At 49.7% G+C, this 21,166-nt stretch overlaps 1 protein-coding gene across 1 annotated transcript in view; it reads left to right on the forward strand.

Annotated features, from left to right (window-relative positions):
- Positions 1 to 3,778: 3,778 nt before the first annotated feature.
- Positions 3,779 to 21,166, forward strand: part of BPIFB4 (BPI fold containing family B member 4) — a 30,940-nt gene continuing 13,552 nt past the window's right edge. The window contains exons 1-11 of the mRNA XM_024239000.2: positions 3,779 to 3,884; positions 5,184 to 5,246; positions 5,613 to 6,132; positions 7,147 to 7,251; positions 8,277 to 8,420; positions 11,219 to 11,282; positions 11,751 to 11,811; positions 12,957 to 13,048; positions 14,688 to 14,888; positions 17,954 to 18,007; positions 20,470 to 20,640. Coding sequence (XP_024094768.2) covers positions 3,779 to 3,884; positions 5,184 to 5,246; positions 5,613 to 6,132; positions 7,147 to 7,251; positions 8,277 to 8,420; positions 11,219 to 11,282; positions 11,751 to 11,811; positions 12,957 to 13,048; positions 14,688 to 14,888; positions 17,954 to 18,007; positions 20,470 to 20,640 — 1,581 coding nt within the window. The remainder of the gene's footprint in view (positions 3,885 to 5,183; positions 5,247 to 5,612; positions 6,133 to 7,146; positions 7,252 to 8,276; positions 8,421 to 11,218; positions 11,283 to 11,750; positions 11,812 to 12,956; positions 13,049 to 14,687; positions 14,889 to 17,953; positions 18,008 to 20,469; positions 20,641 to 21,166) is intronic.

A 21,166-nucleotide genomic window follows, 5' to 3' on the forward strand; every position in this document is an offset into this window, starting at 1 on the left:
TTGCAGGTCAGGACGGTTCCAATCACCATCTTACAACCAAGGAAACAGTGAGAACTGGCAGCAGAAGTCAAGCCCAGCAGCCAGCTCCAGAGCCTGTGCTCTTAACGGTTCCATCAATGCACCCACTGCAGATGGGGAAACTGAGTTCCAAGGTGGGACTGGCCCAGTGGCACAGAAGTGAGGGGTGACATCGGCCGAGCTTGGCAGGACTTATATCAATGACGCCTGCCTTAGAGTCCCCACTGCCTCCAGGGAGGAAGGAGGAGGCATCTCTTTGGGGAGTCGGGAGCAAAACACGTTTATTCCCAGTTTGACTTGAAAGCAGGCCTTGGTGGAGACAGAAATGTTCCCCTGCCTCTCAGAATTCACAGATGGGCAGGGTTGGAGCAGGGAGGAGGTGGCATTGATTAAACATGGAGGTAGGACCTGGGTTGGGGCTATGGGGTGGGAAGCAAGGGAGCACTCTGTCCAGCGGAGAGCAAAAGATGAGTTAATTAATTCATTCACTTGTTCATTTGTTACACTGGCATCTATGCCTGTGCTGGCCTAGGAGTGGGGCACATAGCTGGTTTGCCTGGAGAAACAACACCTCACTATGGGCCCCAGGGATCTCTGGATGGGCCAGAGGAAGTGTAGGGGCTGGGGGAAGCTTCCTGCAGCTGCTGACCTTTCGACCCTTAGAATCTGGAGAGGGCTTTGTAGACAGCAGCGATTGCACATGCAAAGGCCCAGAGGCAGGGAGTAGAAGAGGTGATGAGGAGGGGATGGAAGGAATGAGTAGCTCTGTGTGAAGAGAGGACTGGGATGTGTGTACGGAAGGCCTTGGATGCCAAGTGAAGTGGTCTGGGCTGTGTCCCAGCAGGTTTTGGAGGGTGCAACTGGGAAAAGGCAGACGGAACATTCTGGGGTGGGAGAAATGTCCTATATTGTGATAGGAGTGTGGGCTGCATGACCGTAAAAAATGGTCAAAACTCAGCAAATGAACATTTAAGGTTTGTGCATGTCACTGTATTTAAAGATATAAAGAAAAGAATCCGCATGGCGTGCAGGGTGAAGTGTTTGGTGGTAGTATACTGATGTCTGCAACTTTCAAATGCATAAAAAATAAAAGATGGACTAACAGATGGATGCAAATATGACAAGAATGTAAATGGTGGATATAGTTGGTGGGAACAACGTGACAACCATGTGTGTCCACTGTACAATTCCTTCAACTTTGCTGTAGGTATGAAAATTTCATGTGGAAATAGTTGGGAAAAACCTTGTTGTATCTCATACATAGTAAACACTCAATAAACAGCAGCTATTGTTATTACTTTGGGACTATTATTTCAGACCCCTAAGAAATGAGTGAGGAATGTTTTTCAGATAAAAAAAAAATGCACATTCGTGCACCAGTCCCAAGTTTGAGGAGCTGGATTCATATTCGTCTCCTTTAGTCCTAAAATCAGCCCTGTGAGGCAGGTATTATACTCATTGGCTAGATGGAAAGAATGTGAGGCTCAGAGGAGGGAAGTGGCTGGCCCAAGGTCATACGGTGAGTTGGGGGTTGAGCAGGGTTTGAACCTGGGTCATCCTGATGCTGAGTCCTGCCTGGGCACCTCCTGTCTACCCAGATCATCTGGGATGGAATCATCTGGGGGTGATTCCAGTTCCCCAAGCTTGGGGCCTAGCTGGGGTCTCTGGGAATGTGCCCAGCCCAAGGGCTGATAAAACCCAGCTCATGTGACACCATCTGGGGCTGAGTGCAGGTCTTGGAATTAGCCACAAACCGCAAACCCTAATGGTTTTGGGGCTCAATGCCCAATTTGCAGAGCAAATCTGAATTCCGGTCTCTTGTAATTACACAGTATTTCCCTCTCTGGGGTCTGGGCTCAGCCTCAGGCTGCTATATAAGACTGATCTGTGACCAGACTCAGCCAAAAGCAGAGGGGCTGGGGAAAAGGACTTCTCAAGACTCAGCGGCAGGGACCTCCTGGGGGTAAGGAGGTGCCCCTTCTCTACTCAGTGTCCGGCAGGGGAGGCAGAGGCCTGGGAAGGTAATAAGGAGAGAGTCCCAGCCTGGAGATCCATCAGGATGGCCCCTCTCCAAGTTCAGGTGTCTTGTCTGTAGCATGGGCCTAGTCAGGAAAGCCTTTTGGGAATCAACAAAAAGGCCTGGGTCATGCCAATTACATGCGTGTGCAGAGCTGCACTCATCTTTCCCAGGGATGTTGGGTACCGAGGGCCTTTGCTACCTCCTGGAGACTCCTCAGCTGTTTGCTGATGCCAGAAATCTTCCATCGGTGCCCATCTTTTTAACTGAAAGGGGTGATTCCTTTTTGAACACAGCTCTCTGGAAAGTGAGGTTCGGATGAGGTGAGGAAGCCAGAAAAAAAAATTATTGCATATAGTAGTCCTTTATATTCTAGTGTAAACGAATGTCTCTGATATTCTTCTGGGAGCAGATAGGAGTAGGGAAAGAATTTGGGGGCTCTGTGAAGTCCAAGAGAAATGGGGACAGAAAAAAAGAGGAGAGTGTGCCTAAACAAAGGTGGCTGAAACCAACAATTTCTTGGCTCAGATGAGAGGCCATGCCCTGTGCTGAGTCTCTGAGGTTGGTGGATGTGTAGCCGGGGCTGATGGAGTGAGAGAAGTGGGTGAGGGCACAAAAGAAGCAAAAGAAAGTTTCCCAGAGGCTATGCAGCTCATTCCAAAATGCATGTTTCACCTCCCCAATCTCATAACATTCCTCACCCACTTCTTAGGGGTCTGGAATAATAGTCCCAAAGTAATAACAATAGCTGCTCTTTATTGAGTGTCTACTATGTATGAGATACAACTTGTTTGCGATTTGGGAGCAGAGGTTCAAAAAGGTAAAGTCTCTTTCCTAAGCATTAGGACCCAGATAGCTCTGACCTAGAGCCATTAATATTAACCACGTGGTGTAGAACTGACTCCTCCAAAGAGATGGGAAGTGTGTTTGCTGGTGAGCTGGATGTGTGGAAGTGTGGTTAGATGAATGCGTTGATGAGTAGATAAACTGATGGAAAGATGAATGGATGGATGGATAGATGGGTGGATGGATGGTTGGTTGGATGGATGGATGGATAGGAGGATATATGGCTTGCCAGCTGTTTGGATGACAGATGGATGATAGATATATGGGAAGATGGATGGATGGTTGGATGGGTGGACGGATGAATAAATAGAGGGAGGAGAATGAGTTGATGAGTGGATGGATGGTTGGTTGGATGGATGGATATATGGCTTGCTGGGTGTTTCCATGACCGATGGGTAATAGATAGATGGAAAGTTTGAATGTATGGATGAATAGGAGAATAAATAAGAAGGGAAGAATGAGTAGATGAGTAGATGGGTGAGTGATGTAGAGGAATGAGTAGATGAGTAGATGGGTAGATGCTGGAGAGAGTTCCTCAGAACCTGCCAGCTCCCAGTTTGGTGTTTTTGTTGGAATCCCTATTACCCATCTCCCTGATGCTCAATTTGTCAATTCCATCTTGGGAGATAATTAGACATCCATTCTCTGAAACAGTGTGTTTAATGGGTCTGCTTTGTGTCACCAGATTCATTTCAATTTGAAAAACTCAAAAGGTAGTATCTGGAATTCTGGACCCTGCCTTAGTATGTGACCTTGGCTAGTTTCCCCTCTCTCTGGGTTCCAGGGTCCTGAGATGACTCTTGGCTGGGGCTGCCTAGTGCCACCTGCCAGCCAGGGTGGTGGCGCCCAGCCACATCTGCATCTGCACTTTCTCCTCCACAGGGAAGCAGTGCCAGCATGTGGATGGCATGGTGTGTGGCTGCGCTGTCTGTGGTGGCTGTGTGTGGCACCCACCACGAGACAAACACAGTCCTCAGAGTGACAAAAGATGTGTTGAGCAATGGTGAGTCCAGCCCCGAAGGGGTGAGGGTTGGCACGAGATGAGCAGGGCAGCTCTGCCAACTCTGAAGTACCCAGGGACCTCCTCCTGCTGGCAGAGTCCACCTTGGGTGGCTGGGTGAAATCTACTCTCTGGGCCTTAGTTTCCCCTTTTTCTTTTGGCTACCATTTCCTGAGCACCTACTATGTGCCAAGCACCATACTGGTGACTTTATGCTCATTCTTTAGAGGCAATAGAGAACAGTGATTAAGAGCCCTGGATCAGCCTTCGTGGGGTTCAAATCCTGACTGTGTGACCTTAAGTTCATGACTTGAGTTCACTGAGCCTCAGTTTCTTTATCTGTAAAATGGGTGTAATTATGGTCTCTATCTCAGAGAACTGATATGATAATGAAATGACCTTTTGAAAACTTAGCACAGCTCCTGGGACTTAGAAGGCCCTCAAAAGTGGGAGCTATAATTATTCCTGCCTCCAATTCTTAGGACCTTGCTTTTGTCATCTAGCACGTGAGGACATACTTTCTCCCTCAACACCCATCCCAGGCTATCATGAGCATTAAAAAATGAGATTTTTCCTATCTAAGTGATCTCTGAGTACCTCACAGACCTCAATCTTTTTATCCATCAGATGGGTACACTTCTAGCCTTGACTATTTCCCAGGAATCACTTGCGATAATATATAATAAAGTTTATTTTATTTTATTTTATTTTGAGACGGAGTTTTGCTCTTGTTACCCAGGCTGGAGTGCAATGATGCGATCTCGGCTCACTGCAACCTCCTCCTCCCCGGTTCAAGCGATTCTCCTGCCTCAGCCTCCCGAGTAGCTGGGATTACAGGTGCGCACCACTGCACCTGGCTAATTTTTGTATTTTTAGTAGAGATGGGGTTTCACCATCTTTGCCAGGCTGGTCTCTAACTCCTGACCTCATGATCCACGCACCTCAGCCTCTCAAAGTGCTGGGATTACAGGCATGAGCCACCATGCCCGGCCTGAAGTCGATTTTTTAAAGCTGTAAAGTGCAGAGCACTTAGAAGGGAGGGCGATGAAGAAAATCCATGAAGGGCTGGCTGGCTGATGTCCAAATCTAGTTAAAGTGAGACCAGGCAAAACCCAGCAGAAAATGAGCTGGCCAGGATGCCAGGGCTAGATCAGCCTGGAGAAGTCATCCTGTTCAGCCTCTGCTCTTCGCTGATGGGAAAAGTGAGGCCCAGGGAGCTGAGCAACACTGCGAGGTGCTGCCTGGGGGCTGGAGGTGGAAAGAAGGGAGGAACCCTGGACTGATGCCCTTGCCTCTCTGCAGCCATTTCGGGCACGCTGCAGCAAAATGATGCTCTCCACTCGGCCCTGAGAGAGGTGCCCTTGGGTAAAGCCCGTGGTGATGGTGGTGGGCCTCTCCTGGGCGGTCTGCTTGGTGGAAGTGGAAGTGGAGGTGGTGGGGGAGGTGGTCTCCTGGGGGGCCTGCTTGGTGGTGGGGGTGGAGGGGGTGGCAGTGATCTGTTGGGTGGAGGCTTATTGGGTGGCAGTGGCAGCAGTGGTGGGGGGTTGCTGGGTGGAGGAGGTGGCAGTGGTGAGGGGTTGCTGGGTGGCAGTGGTGGGGGGTTGCTGGGTGGCAGTGGTGGGGGGTTGCTGGGTGGCAGTAGAGGGGGGCTGCTGGGTGGCAGTGGTGGTGGTCTTTTGGGTGGTGGCCGACACCATTACAATGACTACAGACGCATTGAATTCCCCCAAGGCGTTGGTGGTATTCCCTACAATGATTTGCATGTCCGAGGACCACCCCCAGTATATACCGATGGCAAACAACTTGGTGGTAATTACAAGTATGGTCACATTGAGACCAACGACAACACTGCTCAGCTGGGGGGCAAATACCGATATGGTGAGATCCTTGATTCCGAGGGAAGCATCAGGGACCTCCGAAACAGTGGCTATCGCAGTGCCGAGAATGCATATGGTGGCCACAGGGGCCTCGGGCGATACAGGTCAGCTGAGGGGGCAGCACCTGTGGGCAGGCTTCACCAGCAAGAGCTGCGGCCTGGAGAAATCCCACCTGGAGTTGCCACTGGGGCGCTGGGCCCAAGTGGTTTGCTGGGTACTGGAGGCATGCTGGCAGCCGATGGCATCCTCGCAGGCCAAGGTGGCCTGCTCGGCGGAGGCGGTCTCCTTGGTGACGGAGGACTTCTTGGAGGAGGGGGTGTCCTGGGCGTGCTCGGCGAGGGTGGCATCCTCAGCACCGTGCAAGGCATCACGGGGTAAGGAGGGGACAGGTTCTCCCCAGAAAGCCCCCATGCACCTCCAAATGGGGGTGATTACTCCCTGAAGCTGGGGTTGCGGGAAGGAAGTTCTTCAGAGCCCCACACACTTCAGGGCTTGGCCTCAGGATTGGAAGTTTTAAGACCCCCAAGTTACATGGTTTGGGTCTTGGCATGAAACAGTCCTAAGTTTGAGACCCAGTTCAACTTTTCGTGTTTGTGTGTGACTTTGGGCCATTGATATCATCTCTCGAGTCTCAGTTTCCTCATCTGTAGAACTGTCAGTAATACAGTGTGGTGGAAGAGACCCCGAGGATTTTAAAACTATACATATATATCGTAAGTTCTATGCTCAGCCTGTTCCTCATAGTCGATGTTTAATTTAACAAATATTTAAAGCTCCTGCGATGTGCAGAGTACTGTGTTGGCACTGGGGACATGACCCAATGGTAAGCCAAGAAAAGACACATTCTCTGTCTCCACGGAGCTTGCAGGTTGATAGGGCACATGGGCATTGATAAGAAGCCTAAACATAATCATGCAGTTTCAACAGTGGCAAGAAGTTCATGGAGAAATAAGAATCTCTATAACAGGGCAGCTCGCCTACCTAGGGAGGTCAAGGGAGGCTTCCTGGAGGAAGAGGACCTTAAGTTGAAATCTGAAGAATGTATAGGAGGGAATTAAGCAGGAGGAACCTGTATGTATAGGAGGGAACCAGACAAGAGGGGCAGGGATGAGCAGAGAGAGGGAATGGCATCTTGACACACAGAAAAGTTCAAAGGAAATATACGGAATGCACACAGTGGGCCTCTGGGCATTGGGATTACGGGCCGTGGCATTTTTGCCTTAATTTCTCTGTTTTCCACATTCTGCCCTTGAACTGTGGGTGTCTAGTGTCTTTAGAGTCAGAAGGAACAGACGGGGAGCAGAGAAAGGGGGTGTAGGGGAGGGTGCTCGGGTGAGTGGGTGGTAGTTGGGGTGGCCGGCCTTCTCACCACTCTGTGTCCCGAGCAGGCTGCGTATCGTGGAGCTGACCCTCCCTCGGGTGTCCGTGCGGCTCCTGCCCGGCGTGGGTGTCTACCTGAGCTTGTACACCCGTGTGGCCATCAACGGGAAGAGGTGCGTGCCCTTGGCCCTGGAGGGGTCCCCACCACCCTATGGCCCAGCCTCTGTATCCGTAACATAGAGGCTAGGAAGACCTAAACTTCTGCCAGCGCATGCCCACAGACTTGCACCAGAGGCCATCTGTCAGTGGTGAAAGCAGCCTAGCACAGTGGTTAAGATCTGGGAGGCTGGGCTGGGCATGGTGGCTCATGCCTGTCATCCCAGCACTTTGGGAAGCCGAGGCAGCCAGATTACCTGAGGTCAGGAGTTCGAGACCAGCCTGGCCAACATGGTGAAACCCCGTCTCTACTAAAAATACAAAAATGGGCTGGGCATGGTGGCGGGTACCTGTAGTCCCAGCTACTTGGGAGGTTGAGGCAGGAGAATCGCTTGAACCCAGGAGGCGGAGGTTGCAGTGAGCCGAGACCCCACCGCTGCACTCCAGCCTGGGCAACTAGAGCAAAACTCCGTCTCAAAATAAATAAATAAATAAATCTGGGAGGCTGGAGTCAGGTGACAGCTTCGGTTCAAATCCTGACTCTCTCATAAGCTGTGTGACCTTGGGCCAGTCCCCCAATGTCACTAAACCTTAGTGTCTTCACTGGCAATGGGATAATGAGGTCACCCCCTTTTCCAGGTGACTGTGGCCGTAAGTGGGGAAAGGCAAGAAAAATGCCTCCTGGAATAGGGCCTTCCATGCACTAGGTGCTGACTAGAGGACCTCACAGGGTGGGCGTCTGTGTGGACTTATCCCCAAGGGATGAGGTCGTGTCTACCAAGCTAGGCAATTGGGAGTCACCTTGGAAACCAGAATGTGTGCTGAGCCCTGTTCCCAGCCTTTGAAGCTCATGGGCTGAGGGGGAGATAGACTTGTTCACATGTGACTTGAGGGACCGGGGAAGAGTTCTGATTTGGGTTCCTTAGAGATGAGCAAGGACTGTAACAGACGGCAGGAACAGCAAGTGCAGGCCTGGGTAAGGGCGAGCTCCTGGCGGCTGGGGGGTGACTCATGGTCTCCCTGGCCCCTTGGCCTCCTCCAGTCTTATTGGCTTCCTGGACATCGCAGCGGAAGTGAACATCACAGCCAAGGTCCGGCTGACCATGGACCGCACGGGTTATCCTCGGCTGGTCATTGAGCGATGTGACACCCTCCTAGGGGGCATCAAAGTCAAGCTGCTGCGAGGGTGAGTGCCAGCCGGCAGTGGAGTGCCTTGGGGGTTGCTGGAATGGTCTGTCTTTGGCAAACATTGTGACGTCACCCACCTGCCCATAAGCACTGGGGTGGGCAGGACGATGATGGTGTGTGGTGGTGAGTACTCACGCTGAGCCAGCTGTACTCTCACCTCTGTCCCTGACCTGGCACATGCCTGAGGGGAATTCATGGGCTGCGCCTTCAAACCCAGCATGGGGCCTTCGACCAGCCTGGAAAATATGTCATTTGTGACACACATTCTTTCCAGCTTTGAAAAGGTTTCGATCTGAATGGTCAGGAGCATGCCCGAGACTCACATCTCAGTTCCACGGTTCCTTGCCGTGCGATTTTGGTTAGCTCTGTTGCCCTGTCTGAGCTCCAGTTTCCTCATGTGTGAAATGGGTAATTCGTTTTCCTTCAGGAATTGAGATAAGGAATGGAAAACACTTAGTGATCAGCTGGGATATCTTGAGAGCTGATGAACGTACGTCCAACAGGGGTTGTGTGTACTTTGGTGCCCCAGATCACAGGGGCATTCCCCACTTGGTTCTGCCCAATTCAATCCTGGTGAGGGGATGAGAGTTTTCCTATGACATGCTCCTTACAAAATGTCCAAGTCCCCATCCTCTGGTGAAGTGGTGTCAAGTATTCGTATACTGGCCAGTACGCTGTCCCCAGGTGGTTGTCTTGGATGAGGACACACTCAGAGCGGAGTCTCTTTCTCTTCACTCCCTGCCCTCTTCTTTGGCTTCTCTTCTGGAGGCCTCCGACCCCACTTCTTCCTCTCCATTATTATCCATCTTTTGGCCCAGTCCCCCCATCCCTTGAAACTCATTGTGCAACTTGAACCCCAAACTTTCTGATTCCTGTGGTCTTCTTGGAGACTTTACTTCTGCTTCAGAGACGATGAAGGCAAAGAAAATCAGCTCCCGGGGTCCAGGCAAGGAAAGGAGGGTGAGGAAAACCATGGAAACCTCACAGATTTTTAAATTCACATTTTCACTAGGAAATATATATTTGGTAATGCATGGTTCATAAACATAAAATGACAAAAAGGCACAGAGCACAGGGCCTCCTGCTATCCCGCATCCCTCTGCCTCCCTCCCACCAAGCTCACCAGTTATTCATCTCTCAATTCTCCTTCCAGTTTCTTTGTACACATGAAACAAATATGAACGTAGATTCTTATCTCCCACCCTCATTTTATGCAAAGGGGCAGATACTATAAATACTGTTTTGCACTTTACTTTTTTTCATTTACCCTATTGGGAGAATTTTCTGCATCAAAACATTGAGAGCTTCCTTGTTTAACTTTTTACAGCTGCATAATAGTCCATTGCCTGGATGAGCCATCTCTTATTTGGCCGGTCCTCTATTGTTGGATATAATTTGCCTAATCTTGTGCCCTGACAAGTAAGGTCACAATGAATAACCTTTTACGTATGTCATTTCACAGGAGGGTCGATGAACCTGTTGGATAATTTCCCAGAAGAGGAAAAGAGTTTGTGCCCTGAATGTACATAAAGGAAAGTCCAACTATCCCCTAAACACACACACACACACACACACACACACACACACGAAAGCATGCATGCATACACACACATACATATTCTCAAGGCCCTTATCATCTAAGGAGAGGTGGAACCAGGATAAGCCAGTCAAGGTGAATCCACTTAAAAGGGGTACCGAAATGCATAGTTAGCTTTGGGAGAAACGTTCTAATTAGGGCTTTATTTCAAGAAATTCTTTGCTTTGCTGAACTGGCGCAGCACTGAACAGTCAGCCACAACCTCAGAAGTGGGGACCCAGGCAGTGTTCGGTGGCGAGGGATGGAGTGAAGTTCTCAAGAGCTCCAGCGGTCAGACACTTTGGTGTAGGACGGTCATGCTTCCTTCGTCTCCTTATCACTGCAGGCCCCTGGAAACAAATTCTTAGACCAAAAATCTGTCTGCCCATCTATATATCTTGTCTATCATCGATTTTCCTCCTTAACTAACAGCTTGGGAGGGTTAGTTAAGAGCTGGGTGCTGTTGTGTGCACCCGTAGTCCCAGATACTCAGGAGGCTGAGGCAGGAGGATTTCTTGAACCCAGGAGTTCAAGGCTGCAGTGAGCGGAGATTTTACCGCTACACTCCAGCCTGGGCAACAAACTGAGACTCTGTCTCAAAAAAAAAAAAAAGAAAAAGAAAAGAAAAGAGCTGCGTGGGTTACCTCTGCGGACCTCAGCCTCCTTGTCTGTAAAATGGATCACGTCTTCCAATTGTTTTAGCACCAACTATCCATCCTCTCTTGCGGATCACATGAGCACATTTTATTGGCCAGTATTTCTCCTTCCCTTCCTTCCACAAACATTTATTGAGTACCTACTATGTACTAGATACTGAGTTATATGCTTAGATAAATAAACACGTTCGTTTTCCCTTTGGAAGCACAACATAAGGTTGCAGCAAATGACCCATTTGAGGGTCAGATCAGTAGGTGGGAATGACTTTTGCAGTTGAAAATCAGCAAAATTACAGCCTGGGCCTGACCCATTGTAAAACTCCAGAAACTTTGTTTATTGAATGAATGAATGCATGAATTCATGAAAAGCCAAACAATTTGCCTGAGTGGCCTGTCTAGTCAGTCCAAGGTGAATATACTCTGTCCTCCCAGCTTTTGAACAATTTTCCAGCACTCAGAGGTTCTCAGTGTTCAGAGCCTGGACTAGTGACCCGCAGGGTGGACAGCCTTGGTGAGCCCCACATGGCTGCGAGCCTTGACCTCATCCTGCTCCTGTCTCCTTAGGCTTCTCCCCAGTCTCGTGGACAATTTAGTGAACCGAGTCCTGGCCAACGTCCTCCCTGACTTGGTAAGAAGCTGTCCCAGTATGGGAGCAACGGGCACAGGCTTCCTCCAGACCGAGGGGCCATAGTCCAGCTTCCATCCCCGGGGGCCTGCAGGTAACCCAGAGAGACAGAGAGAGTCAGGGCCTGGGGCATGTTTTTGGAGGGTCTGGGGAGGACCCTGAGGAACACGAAGGGACAGATTAGTGAAGGGCTAAGGAGAGGGACCTTGAGAATTGCACAGTTCCGGGTTTGAATCCTGGCTTGGGCACTTCCTAGCTGGGTGCCAAGTTGCATCATCTTTCTGAACCTCAATTTTCCCATCTGTAAGTGGGAATTAGAGACAGCCTTCCCCACAGGGCTGTGGTGAGGACAGTGCCTGGCACAGAGCAAGCAGTCAGTAAATTTTAGCTATCATTACTCTTGCATCCCCGACTCCCTTGCTCCGACTCCCTGCAGCGTCAACAAGGCTTTGTGCTATTTCTCCCCTGCAGCTCTGCCCCATCGTGGACGTGGTGCTGGGTCTTGTCAATGACCAGCTGGGCCTCGTGGACTGTAAGTCCAATACACTTTCTCCAGCCTGTGGAAGGCACTGAGGACCGGGTCCTTTCTGGGCGGAGGGCTCAACGTGGTGGGGGCCACAGACCTGCCCTTAGGCCCTTGAAGTAAGGTGTGGCTAATGCCACAAGGGAGGTGCCACCTGGCTTTCCCTCTTGCTCCCAAACACCCCCCTGAGTACCACAGGGAGGAGCTTCCACCAGGGTCTGGGAGTCAGGGGTCTGGGAAGTGATGGCTTTCTCCTGGGAGTCAGGGGTCTGGGAGGTACCGGCTCGTCCTGGGAGTCACGAAGCTGGGTTTGAGCCCCGGTTCTGCCCTGGCAGCTGTATGGACTTGGAGCGACTCCTCCCAGTTTCCTCATCTCTCAAATCTCTCAATTCACAGAGGGGTTGGAGAGTGACTAGCAGGAGACACACTGTGGAGACTGACCACTGCCTCAGAACCAGGCTCCACCACCATCTCGGACCCTGATTTCTGAGTGAACATTCCCGAAAGCAAGCCTGCCCTGTATGGCTGTGCCATTTGTGCACTGCACCATTCCAGGGACCTCCTTTCACATGGATTACAGTGGAATGGCAGCGCCTCGAGTTGTGCAGTGCACAGCCTCCACAGCCACACAGGGCAGCTGTCTCTGATAGTGCTCCCATTTCTCTGGGACTCTAGGCAGTTTGAGAATGGCCTTCCAAGACAGGGAAATCTCTTTCCTTTGTGGCCAGAGATGAGGAAGGAAGAGCCCAAAAGCTGGGGCTGTTCATTACACAGTCAAGGAAATGACAGTCAACTAAGCACCACATTGTGGAACCCTAAATTCCTTCCCTGGTGCACAGCACTTCAGAGTTTACAAAGCTCATCAACATCCAGGTTATTGCACCCCCCTGCCCCCACCAATGTAGTCCCAGAGGTTACAGTAAACCCATTTTACAGAGGAGGCAACTGAGGTTCAAAGAAGTGCAATAACTTGCTTGGGTTCACACAGCAAGGAAGAGGCAGAGCTGGGATTCAAATCCAGAACTTTTGCTCTTTTCGTGGTGTCTGGAGCTGGAGCCTGGGCCTACCTTGTCCATCCCCAGCCCCAGTGGACAAGGAGGGAAGGCATCTGGACGGTGAGGAGACCTCCCTGTGACCCTCTCCTTTGCCTGCAGCTCTGATTCCTCTAGGGATATTGGGAAGTGTCCAATACACCTTCTCCAGCCTCCCGCTTGTGACCGGGGAATTCCTGGAGCTGGACCTCAACGTGAGTGCCTGGGGTTCAGGGCAAAGGGTGGTAGCCCTCCGCCCAAAGGCAGGAGTATCAGTGAGGCCCTCCCAGGGCTTCTGCTGAATGCCTGGGAAGCAACACTTGACAGGACCCTTTCTGATTAGAAGAAGGCCTTCTAGGAGCTGTATTAGAAAACATAATCATAGCCAACATTCCAAATGCTCACTGTGTGCCAGGCACATTCTGTGTGCTTTGCCTATCCTCACAGCAACCATATGAGGGAGGCACTTCTTATTGAGGAAACTAAGCCACAGAGAGGTTAAATCACTTGCCCAAGGTCACACAGCTAATAAATGTGGACCTGGGATCTGAACCCAGGCAATCGAGCTACTAGGTGCTAAAAGAGCTGCTGCTATGGGATGGGGTGTACTGGAGGAATAAATGTGGCCAGAGGTACGCTGGTAAGCATTTAACCATCATCTCTCCATGATTAAAAAAAATGTCCTGATTTGTAGCATTGGCCAATTTCCATGGTATCAAAACTCCCACTGTGGACATCTTCAAGTTACCAACGTGACGTCAGTGGACGCAGAGTTGGGAAGAGATGTGTGAAATCTGACTGTGTGAACTAGTATGAGCTGGCTCCTCCAGCACTGGCCTGCATCTGGCCCCTAATTTTGTATGGGGCACGCACACATATGTACTTTCCCTAGGCTTCATGAACACAGATGCCTCCACACTTGCTCCAGCAGATACAGAGATGCAGGAGTGCATCCGTGCTCCCGTGTATACAGGTGCACCTGTGCATGCATATATATTTCCAGCACCTGTGCATGCACACCTAATATATTCATAAACATACATCTGTTCAAGAGATATTCATTGGTCACCCACTGTATGCCTGAGCTGAGGCTGAGTGAGGCTCTGGGCTGAGTGCTGGAGTTACAGAGATGAACAAGACAAAGTCTCTGCCTTGATGGAGATTAGAATGTTTTGGAGGGGACAGGCCATAAAGAATCACTCAAACAAATATGCAATTCTGTCATGAGCACAGTGATCAAGGATCCGAGGCTATCAGAGCCTAAAGCAGGGGGTATATGATCCACCCAGGGAAGTCAAGGAGGGCTTCCTGGAGGAGGTAACACTTGAGCTGAGAGCTGCCGGATGAGTGGAACTTAACAAGAGAAGAATGTGGGGAAGGGAATATCCTGTGGGAAGGCTCCATGGTAGGATTGGTGGTGTTGGGGGGAGACTGCAAAGGCCCTGGTGGCTGTACAGAGGGAAGGTGAGAGGCAGAGTGGCTTAGAGGCTGGAGAGGTCTCCTGGAGCAGATCACCTAGCACCTTGTAGACCGTGGAGAGGAGTCTGGTCTTTAGAGGGTGGATATGCATTGTACAGATGCATACATATGCTAGTTCACTGCAAGGCTGAGTTTGGAGAGGATCTGTCATACCATGGCTGTAATTGTAAGTGACCATGAAGCAGGAACTACAAAAGGTTCCACCGCATCATAAACTGGAGGAGAGTGGGGACCATACATCAAAGAGCCACTCAGACTCAGTGGGTTTAACCAAAAATGGCTGCCTGGAGGCAGATTCAGGGCCTCGCTCCAGCCTTCAGTCCCTTCTTTCCATCTTCTCCTTCCCCATGACCTTTTTCTTCTCTTCTCCCCCAGACGCTGGTTGGGGAGGCTGGAGGAGGACTCATCGACTACCCATTGGGGTGGCCAGCTGTGTCTCCCAAGCCGATGCCAGAGCTGCCTCCCATGGGTGACAACACCAAGTCCCAGCTGGCCATGTCTGCCAACTTCCTGAGCTCAGTGCTGACTCTGCTGCAGAAGCAGCACGCTCTAGACCTGAATATCACCAATGGCATGGTGAGTCACAGCCCCACCAGGGGGAGGTGGTTGGGCAGCAGACAGCTGCCAGTGACCCTTCTCAGTCCCCACAGACTTGGAGAATTAGCTGTGAAGTGAAAACTGTAGATGGTCCACCCCTTGACTCACCTCCAGCTCATGGGTGTGCATCAATTACGTCAGTACTTGCCAAAGTGTGGTGCTTGGGAGGATTTCAGGTGGTCCACAGACCAAATCTCACTATGAGAAAGTTGCTCCCTATTCAATTTTATTTAACTTTATTTCAATTGTTTTTTAAAAGCATAACATGTATTCACATATATGTACCTCAATATAAATGTTTAGAATGTTTTCATTTGGTAAACACTAATACATAAGTAACAAAATGACACATAACAAAATATCTCCCTTAGGCATGCTCCAGTCATTTTCTTTCCAAACTTTTTCTTTCGAAAACTTTCAAGCCTTCAGAAAAGTTGCAAAATGCTACAACTGATGGATGTATATCCTTCATTTAGATCCACTAGTTAAAATTTTGCCACAGTTGCTTCATATCTACCTATGCGTCCATTCACCCTCCTACCCACCCACTCCTCCACCCATCAACCCACCTAACCACCCACCCATTCATCCACCCATACATCCATCTATTTATTTATCCATCCACCCATCCACCCACCCTCCCATTCATTCGTATATCCATCTATTTATCCACCAGTCTGTCCATCTATCCATCCATCCACCCATCCATCCACCCACCCACCTATCCACCAATCAAACCATCCACCCACTCATCCACCAATTCATCCATCTATCCATCCATCTGTTTATCTATCCATCCACCTATCCGCCCACTCACCCACCCATCCACCATCAACCCATTCATCCATCCACTCATCAACCCACCCATCCTTCCATCAACCCATCCATCTATCCATCCATCCACCTATCCACTCACCCACCCACCCATTTACTCATCAACTCATCTATCCATCTACTCATCAACCCAACCATCCATCCATCCACCCATCCATCTATCCATCCATCCACCTATCTACTCATCCACCCACCCATCCACCATCAACCCATCCATCCATCCATTCATCCATCCATCCAACCATCCATCCATCCATCCACTCATCAACCAACACATCCATCCATCAACCTGTCCATCTATCCTTCCATCCACCTATCCACACACCCACCCTCCCATCCATCATCAACCCATTCATCCATCCACTCATCAACCCACCCATCCTTCCATCAACCCATCCATCTATCCATCCCTCCACCTATCCACTCACCCACCCACCCATTTACTCATCAACTCATCTATCCATCTACTCATCAACCCCCCCATCCATCCATCAACCCATCCATCTATCCATCCATCCACCTATCCACTCACACACCCACCCACTTACTCATCAACTCATCCATCTACTCATCAATCCACCCATCTATCCATCAACCCATCCACCTATCTACTCATCCACCCACCCATCCACCATCAACCCATCCATCCATCCATCCATCCATCCATCCATCCATCCACTCATCAATCAACATACCCATCCATCAACCCATCCATCTATCCATCCATCCACCTATCCACTCACCCACCCACCCATCCACCATCAACCCATCCATCCATCTACTCATCAACTCAACCATCCATCCATCAACCCATCCATCTATCCATCCATCCACCTATCCACTCACCCACCCACCCATTTACCCATCAACCCACTCATCCATATCCACTAATCCATCCACCTATCCATCTATCCATTTATCTATCCATCCACCCAACCCATCCACCCATCTATCCACCCATTTATGCATTCCTTCACGATCCATCCATCCATCCATCCATCCATCCATTTATATATCCATCCACCCACTCACCCATTATCAATCTATCTGTCTGATCTGTCTGTCTGTCTCTCTGTCTGTCTCTGTCTGTCTGCCTACCCATCTATCTTATCTGTTTTTGAGCAATTTGAGTTTTCGGAGACATCATGACATTTCATTCCATAAATTTCACCGTGTATCTCCTAAGAACAAGACATTCTCCACAAAACCATCATACAAATGATGCCAACATTTGCTTCCATTAAGAAAAAAGTCTCCACTTGGTGTCCGTATATAGTTAGCCCTCTCTTGCACTTGTCATTGTCCCCTTTTTAACTAAGAGCGAACAGAGCTCATGCCCAAAGCTCTCCACAGACAATGATATCCATGCAGAAGGTAATGGCATTATTTCCTTTTTATTGTATTTGGTTTTACAGTTGCCATCTCTTTGTGTTAAGTGGTACCAGCTTTCCATTTTGAGTATTTGAGGTCCTAAGAAGTATGCCAATTTAAAGTTGCTAAGTAAATAATAGTACAGGTGGTTCAAGTATGTGGCAGAGGGGTCATGAATTTAGTGGACACTGAGTTATGCAAATGGACTTGATGCGGCTCTCCTTGTTTTAATAAGGAATGACATTTGTTTCTCTTTTTTTTTTTTTTTTTGAGACAGAGTCTTGCTCTGTCACCCAGGTTGTAGTGCAGTGTTGCGATGTTGCCTCACTGCAACCTCCATCTCCTGGGTTCAAGCAATTTTCCTGCCTCAGCCTTCCAAGTAGCTGGGATTACAGGCATGTGCCATCGTGCCTGGCTAATTTTTGTATTTTTAGTAGAGGTGGGGTTTTCACCATGTTGGCCAGGCTGGTCTCAAACTCCTGACCTGAAGTGATCCACCCACCTCGGCCTCCCAAAGTGCTGGGATTACAGGCATGAGCCACCGTTCTCGCCCAAGAATAACATTTTTAGAGGAGAAATATTCAGGTTTTGCCTGCTGTTCTTTGACACACTTCTTGGTCAGCTTAAGTCAGCCCAGGCCACTTAACCACAAACCGGCTGCCATGATCTATGTATGGTGATGATGGCTGGATGGGCAGGACTTCCCCAGGGGTCTTTAAGGGAGAGAAGACGCCCTGCTGGGTGTTGTAAAGCATGTAGGAGTTTAATCACTGTATTAGCAACTCCTGTCTGTACCGATAGCCTCCAGGATTCACATGGCCCTTCTTCTTGTCCTACAGTTTGAAGAGCTTCCTCCACTTACCACAGCCACAATGGGAGCCCTGATCCCCAAGGTATGTAAGGTGGGCAGGTCCCATTGCCTTCAGCCTCATTCTCTATCTTGTTGTTTGAGAAACTGGATTGGAAGGGAAGATGCTCAGAGCTGGGGTGGGGTGCTCTCCCCCGAACCCCTGCTTGGGAGTGCAGTGACAGGACAAGGGCTTGCAGGCTAGACCCCCATGGGTGGGGGTGGGGGAAGACACAGAGGGTTGAGGTGGAAAGACCCTGAATTCTATGGGTGGTCCAGCCTGCATAGGCCTAATCCTAGCCTGGCCATTTCTCTTGCTGTGTGACTTTGGGGAAGAGTCTTAACATCTCTGAGCCTTAGCTTCCTCATCTGTCAGAAAAGGCTGCTGATACCTATTCCATAGGTTATCATAGGAAGGTAAATGAGATGATGTGTGTAAAGGTGTCAACATGGGCCAGGCACACTTGGGTGCACAGTAGCCTAGAGGGAAGAGCCAGGCCTTTGGAACAGACAGACATGACTCAGCACATCCCAGTCGTATGACCTTAGGCGCACAATTCCTCTCTCTGAGCCTCAGTTTTCTTATCTGGAAAACGGGGTAACCATCCTCACTTCAGAGGGTGGCTGTGGACCTGGAGTCTGCACCAAGGCAAGGAGCAGGCATTTGATCAACATGAACTATTATTACTGTTGTTAATAATTACACATTATTTCTTTTTTTAAAAAAGCAAGTGTGCTTTTGTCCAATTAGTGACCATATAGAGTTGGAACAAAGGCCTTTCCCACCCCAGTTCTGGTCCCATGTCTGGTTCTGGGCCTATTACCTTGCACCTGGAAGCAAAGGGCTCTGTACCTAGTAAGTGTTACGCAGGTGCGAATGATGGCTGCAATCTATAGCCATTTTAGACGTTTTTCACCTCTTTTCTGCCTGCCTTGTTTAGTACTGGGTGGAATTCAAAGGCTCTAGGGGGAGAACAAGCTCAACACGTGGTCACTATTGCCCTCATGTGGCTGCAAATTGAACACCGGAAGCATCATTCTCTAAGGTGGTAACAGTGGCAGCTCCAGCGAGCAGGTGGACCCCTCAATCGACTGGACTTTTATTTACTGGGTCACTTTCTATGTGCACTACACTTTACAGCTTATGCAATTGTTTTTTAGAGTCTACTTTTTCTTTCTTTTTTTGAGACAGAGTCTTGCTGCGTTGCCTAGGCTGGAGTGCAGTGGCACAATCTCAGCTCACTGCAAACTCTGCCTCCTTGGTTCAAGCAATTCCCCTGACTCAGCCTCCTGAGTAGCTGGGACTACAGGCATGCGCCACCATGCCTGGCTAATTTTGTATTTTGGGTAGAGATGGGATTTCGCCATGTTGGTCAGGCTGGTCTCGAACTCCTGACCTCAAGTGATCCGCCCACCTCGGCCTCCCAAAGTGCTGGGATTACAGGCATGAGCCACAGCGCCCAGTCAGAATATACTTTTTCAATTGGTTCTGATCATTCCCTCTATCCACAGGACCAGAGACGAGGAGCACACCATTTACAGATGGGGAAACAGAGGCTCAGAGAGGTCACATAATGAGGCAGTAGCAGAGCTGGGGTAGAATAGGGACTCAGTCCTCAGTGGCGCTGGGACTGCAGCAGGGGGGATTCAGGCTGGACACAGCAATGTGTCCTGGAGACCCGGGCTGCACGGAGTCACCAGGGGAGGGGACATCTTTCTATTTCTTTTGAAAGTAATATTGTGGTTTTGCCCATTTCGCTATGGTCTGTTAACATATTTAAGAAGTATATTCCTTAAAGGATGTATTTTTGGTAAGTCAATCATTTGATAAATATGGCAAACTGCCATTTTATGAATTGTCCCTTTAGTAAATTAGCTTTCAGGGAATCAAACTGCAGCAAACAAGCTCAAGTCCCTCCAGCAATCCGGGCCCGGGGGCAGCCTGTGCCTTTCCTGGGACCTCCCTGTGGGATTCCCCAGGTGTGGACTTCTCATTTCAGGAACAGTGTTCAGAGGCATTGGGAGGCTCTGGGCTCTGAGCCCACAGACATGCACTGGAATCTTAACTTTCCTCCTGGCCGTGGACAATTTCCCTGGCATTCCCCTCTGAGGCCCTGTTTTCTCATCTGTAATGTGGAGGAAAAAAAATACCCCATGGGTTGTTGTAATGACTGAATGAAATTAAGACTGTCTATTCAGCACCTGGCCAGCATCTCTGGGAGACCCCATTTCACTCAGTACCAAGTTTTGAGCATTTCCAGGTGTCAGGCATTAAGCCTGAATTTCACCAGCATGATCACAGTTACTTCTCATAGTAAACCCATGTGCAAGGCTTGGAGAGGGCAGCCCCTTGCCCAGTTTTCACAGTGGGTCAGTGGCTTTGCCTGTGGTTTGTTGGAATCAAGCAACATGAGACCCCGGTGCTCTGTGTTTAGAGGCTGGCTGATAACCCCCTGGGTACCTCCTATGCTAAGGGCCCCACCCACCTGGCCTGGTGCCTGCCCACAGGTGTTCCAGCAGTACCCCGAGTCCTGCCCACTTATCATCAGGATCCAGGTGCTGAACCCACCATCTGTGACGCTGCAGAAGGATAAGGCGCTGGTGAAGGTGTTGGCCACTGCTGAGGTCACGGTCTCCCAGCCCAACGACCTGGAGACTACCATCTGCCTCATTGATGTGGTGAGTGTCTGGAGGTACTGGTGGCCCCCAGCTGGGCCTCAAGACAGAGCCACATGGTCTCCTGGAGCCCAAAGACCCCTTCAAATCCCCTCAATCCCCACCATCATGACTATGGGCCCAACTTTGGGGCCAGAGGCTCTAACCCAAATCTAGCCTTTACCACTTCCAGCTACATGACTTTGGACAAGTCACTCCCTATCTCTAGACTAGAATCTTAACTCTCTTGCTGGCCTTGCACAATTTGCTTGGCGTTTCCCTCTAAGCCCCAGTTTTCTCATCTGTAACATGGAGAAAAAATACCACATGGGGTTGTCATGATGATTGAATGAAATTAAGACTGATTTTCTCCTCTATCACAGGGGGATGGCAGTAGGGCATTAGTAAGATGCTCAGAGAAGTGCCTGACATACCATAAAGGCTGCCAAAGTGTTAGCTGATATTATTCTCACAGGTTGTATATACCCAATGTGTGGCCAAGCCAGTCTTGGTCATTCATTCAGCAATATTTATTGAGCACCTACTATGT

Source organism: Pongo abelii, chromosome 21 (assembly GCF_028885655.2).
Source record: "Pongo abelii isolate AG06213 chromosome 21, NHGRI_mPonAbe1-v2.0_pri, whole genome shotgun sequence".
Taxonomy (NCBI): domain Eukaryota; kingdom Metazoa; phylum Chordata; class Mammalia; order Primates; family Hominidae; genus Pongo; species Pongo abelii.